General features: G+C 57.4%; 1 protein-coding gene across 1 annotated transcript; it reads left to right on the top strand.

The window, feature by feature from the left end:
• Positions 1–547: 547 nt before the first annotated feature.
• LOC136569708 (olfactory receptor 14J1-like) lies at positions 548–1,480 on the top strand. Its single transcript, XM_066570069.1, has one exon. The coding sequence runs from the start codon at positions 548–550 to the stop codon at positions 1,478–1,480; it is 933 nt and encodes a 310-aa protein (XP_066426166.1).
• Positions 1,481–4,699: the final 3,219 nt, after the last annotated feature.

Below are 4,699 nucleotides of genomic sequence, written 5' to 3'. Positions count from 1 at the left end.
TGCAGAATATTTCCAAGTAGATTATACAGGGAGCACAGCAAGGCAGGGGCTGCATAAAAGTTCAAGTCCTGCTTTTTTAATCTACTGCTCTGGGTTGGAAATTGCACATTGATATTCATCTCTCAGTTCAGGCTGAGAAAAATAAAAATATATTCTCTGATCTGAGCAAACCATGCAGCAACAGATATCACCACAGGACCCCTTAGAGGCAGCATCAGTGTCACTTTTAGAACCTCCTCAGTGTTGCTCTGACATTGCCATCAGAGCCTGCAGAGCCAGAGCTGCCCCTGGGCAGTGCCTGAGCTGGGAGGGCTCTGCAGGGCAGAGCTGAGCCCCCAGGGCTGGGCTGGGCTCTGGCAGCACTGGCAGGGCCCAGCCCTGGGCACAGGGAAGCAGCTGCTGGCAGGGACAGCTCCAGGCAGCAGCGCCCTGGGCAGGCAGTGGGGGGAAAGTGCCCCCAGGCTGTGCTGGGATATTTCAAGTCCTCTCCAAACCCAACTATTCTATGATTACTTTTCTTACAGATCCCCATGCCAATGCACACCAAATGTCCAACAGCAGCTCCATCAGGCACTTCCTCCTGCTGGCATTGGCAGACACGCGGCAGCTGCAGCTCCTGCACTTCTGCCTCTTGCTGGGCATCTCCCTGGCTGCCCTCCTGGGCAACGGCCTCATCATCAGCGCCGTAGCCTGCGGCCACCACCTGCACACGCCCATGTTCTTCTTCCTGCTCAACCTGGCCCTCAGCGACCTGGGCTCCATCTGCACCACTGTCCCCAAAGCCATGCACAATTCCCTCTGGGACACCAGGAACATCTCCTACACTGGATGTGCTGCACAGCTCTTTTTCTTTGTTTTCTGCGCTACAGCAGAGTATTTCCTCCTGACCATCATGTGCTACGACCGCTACGTGTCCATCTGCAGACCCCTGCACTACGGGACCCTCCTGGGCAGCAGAGCTTGTGCCCACATGGCAGCAGCTGCCTGGGCCAGTGCCTTTCTCTATTCACTGCTGCACGCGGCCAATACATTTTCCCTGCCCCTGTGCCATGGCAATGCCCTGGGCCAGTTCTTCTGTGAAATCCCACAGATCCTCAAGCTCTCCTGCTCCAAATCCCACCTCAGGGAACTGGGGCTCATTGCTGTTAGTGTCTGTTTGGTACTTGGTTGTTTTGTGTTCATTGTTTTCTCCTATGTGCAGATTTTTAGGGCTGTGCTGAGGATCCCCTCTGAGAAGGGACGGCACAAAGCCTTTTCCACCTGCCTCCCTCACCTGGCTGTGGTCTCCCTGTTCCTCAGCACTGGCACATTTTCCAACTTGAAGCCCCCCTCCATGTCCTCGCCATCCCTGGATCTGGCCCTGTCAGTTCTGTACTCGGTGGTGCCTCCAGCCCTGAACTCCCTCATCTACAGCCTGAGGAACCAGGAGCTCAAGGCTGCAGTGAGGAGACTGATGACTGGATGGCTTCAGAAGCATTAAGCTTGTGGCCAATTACTGCAAATCTCTTGTAATAAAAGTCATATTTGATACTTCTTGAAGTTTTTATTTTGGGGGTTGCTTTTCTTTGTTTTACTTTTTTTCATATTGTCAACAAAGAAATATGATTGGTTTTGCCATTTCTCATTTGTTTCTCTCCACCTTCCCTGTGACCACAGACTGTGTCAATGAGGGGCTGTACTCTAGGTGGCTTTAAAAGAAGTAAAGGATCTCCCAGCAGAGTTTTCTGGAGAGATGCCCTTTTGTTCCCTTCTCTGAAGCTGCAGCAGCAATGTCTGTGTGCAGAGCTGGGGCAGATCAGCGCTGGCCCAGCAGCTGTGCCCAGCAGCAGCAGCAGCATTTGGTGTTGCCAGTGCTGCTGCCGTGGCCCTGCCCCGCTGCCCTGGTGGCCCTGGTGTTGCTGCAGGGCCTGAGTGCTCTGGGGGCCGGGCACAGCCCTGGGGGTGGCAGTGCCGGGGCTGCAGCAGGGACAGGCCATGGGCACTGCTGGGGCAGCGCTGACGCCTCAGGCCAGGCCCTGGGGGCTCCAGGCTCCTTGCCCAGGCTCTCTCAAGAACACGGCCAGGCCAATGCTCAGCACAGAAACCCCCGTGAGCAGCCCCAGGCTGGCCGTGGGCAGGCTGGGGGCAAACAGCATGGCTGGGGCTCTGCAAGGGCCCTGGGGCAGACAGGAAGGAGCAGCAGAGCAGGGGCTGATCCATCCCCAGTGCGCTGCACAGCCCAGGGCAGCGTCCCAGAGTGTCCTCATGCAGCTGCCAACAACATCCCCCCTCTGCAGCCCTGGCCTCTGCCCCAGCTCACACAGGTGCCCCATCCTTGCAGGCACAGACACGGCAGCACTGGCTCAGCAGCCCCTGTTTGCATTGCACACAGCAGGCGGGAGCACCCCCATGCTGTTGCTGTGGGGACATGAACCTGAGGGAGCACAAATGCCATCAGCCCCTGGGGCCAGCAAGGCCTGGGGGACACCAGGGAAACCACTCAGCTTTGTCCTGGCCTCTGCAGTCAGCCAGAAAGTTTGTTCCCATCAGCTGGGAGTTTCCTGTGCCACTGCAGACGCTGTTGCTCAGAGCCAGGGCTGCCTGGCAGCCACCCCCAAACTGCCCTCAGCATTTCCTAGGCTTTTTACTCTTCCCTTATACAAATTGCTTCCTCTTGCCCAGCCCTGTTCCCTCCCCTGCAAACAGCCCATCCCGGTTTGCCCTTTCCTCTCTGGCCCCACTCCCCATTGCAGTTCCTGACTTGGCACCATGGGAAGGTCCCTTGGGCAGCAGGATCATCCTACAAGTGCTGCAGGAATTGTCTGCAGGCTCCTGCAGTGCCTGGTGCTGCTCCCTTGCCAGAGGCACCCCAGGCCAGGGGGGCACATCTGGGCTGCTGTGTCTGGCTCTGGGGCTCCCTGTTCTGGGCAATGAGGAGGAGCTGCAGAGGCTCTGCAGGACTGACAGGATGGGCTCTGGGGCTGCCAGGAGAAGCTGAGGGACCTGGGCTGCTGGAGCTTCTGAAGAGGAGGCCCAGGGCTCATCCTGCAACTGCTCCAAGGGTGGTTTCAGAGAATCCCAGAATCAGCAAGGCTGGAAAAGGCCTTGGAGATCATCAAGTCCAACCTGTGCCCTGACACTGCCTTGTCTCCCCTGAGCCTCCTCTTCTCCAGGAGAAACAACCCCAGTAGTTCCCTCAGCTACTCCTCACAGGACTTGTGTTCCAGACCCCTCCCCAGCCTTGTTGCCCTTCTCATGATACGCTCCAGCCCCTCCGTGTCCTTCTTAAATTGGGGGCCCAGATCTGGACACAGCACTCGAGGTGCTGCCCAACCAGTGCTGAGCACAGGGGAAGAATCCCTGCCCTGCTCCTGCTGGCCACACCATTCCTGATCCAGCCCAGGAGCCATTGGCCTTCTTGGCCACCTGGGCACACTGCTGGCTCATGTCCAACCTTCTGTCCATCAGTTCCTGCAGGTCCCTTTCTGCCTGGCTTCTCTCCAGCCACTCTGTCCCCAGCCTGTAGTGCTGCAGGGGTTGTTGTGGCCAAAGTGCAGGACCCAGCACTGGGACTTGTTCAACCTCACCTTGTTGGATTTGGGCCCTGGATCCAGCCTGTCCAGGGCCCTGTGCAGTGCTCCCCTGCCCTCCAGCAGGTCCACACTCCCAGCCAACTTGGGGTCACCATGGTTCCATGAGGCCCCAGAGTGTCCCAATGGTGTCCATGATTCATGAGGCCTGCCAGTGTCACAATGTGCCTTTGGTTCCATGGGCCCCCTTGGTGTCACAAAGTCCCTTGGATCCTTGGGCCCCACAGCGTCACAATGGCACCGTGGTCCCCCAAGGCCCTGCAGTGTCACAATGGACCCTTAGTTCCATGAGGTCTGGCCGTGCAGCAATGCTCTCCTTGGTTCCACAGTGTCACAATGGCCTCTTGGTCTCAAGGGCCACCACGGTGTGTCAAACATGTTTCCTTCATTCCAGGAGTCCCTGAGGAGCAGCCCTGGCCCCTTGGTTCCATGGGGCCCCGCAGTGTCACGATGGCCCCATCATGACACCAGGTCCTGCTCTGTCACAATGCTCTGCATGGTTCCAAAAGGCCCTGCAGGGTCACAGTGGCTTCTTGGTTCCATGAGGCCGCAGAGTGCCACCATGAATTCCTTGGGGCTGCTGTTTCACAATGGAGCCCTGGTGATACAAGATCCTGCAGTGTTACCAGGGACCCTTGGTTCCATGGGGCACCACAGTGTCACAATTGTTCCCTCAATTCCCAGAGTCCTTGCAATAGAACAATGGCACCTTGATTCCATTGTCCCCAGGCTCTCCCAAGGGTCTCCTTGGTTCCACAGTGCCACAATGGCCCCTTGGTTCCACAAGGCCCTGCAGTGTCACAGTGGCCTCGGTGGTTCCACCAGGACCCAGACTGTCACCATGGACTCCTTGCTTCCATTCAGCCCCACAGTGTCACAATGGCCCCTTGGCTCTGTGCTGCCATGTCATACACAGTGTCACCATGGTCCTCTTAGTGCCACCAGGCCCCGCAGTGTCACAATGTCCCCCTTGCTTCCCCAGGGCCCTGCAGTGTCACAATCATCAGAGAATCAGCCAGGCTGGAAAAGACTTTGGAGAGCATCAAGGCTAACATGGGACCCAACACCATCTTGTCACCCCAACCATGGCACTGAGTGCCACATCCAGTCTTTCCTTAAAGCACTTCCAG

This window comes from Molothrus aeneus, unplaced genomic scaffold, assembly GCF_037042795.1.
Source record: "Molothrus aeneus isolate 106 unplaced genomic scaffold, BPBGC_Maene_1.0 scaffold_19a, whole genome shotgun sequence".
Classification (NCBI taxonomy): domain Eukaryota; kingdom Metazoa; phylum Chordata; class Aves; order Passeriformes; family Icteridae; genus Molothrus; species Molothrus aeneus.
Note: the sequence above shows the minus strand (reverse complement) of the source record. Positions and strands in the feature narration are given on the sequence as shown.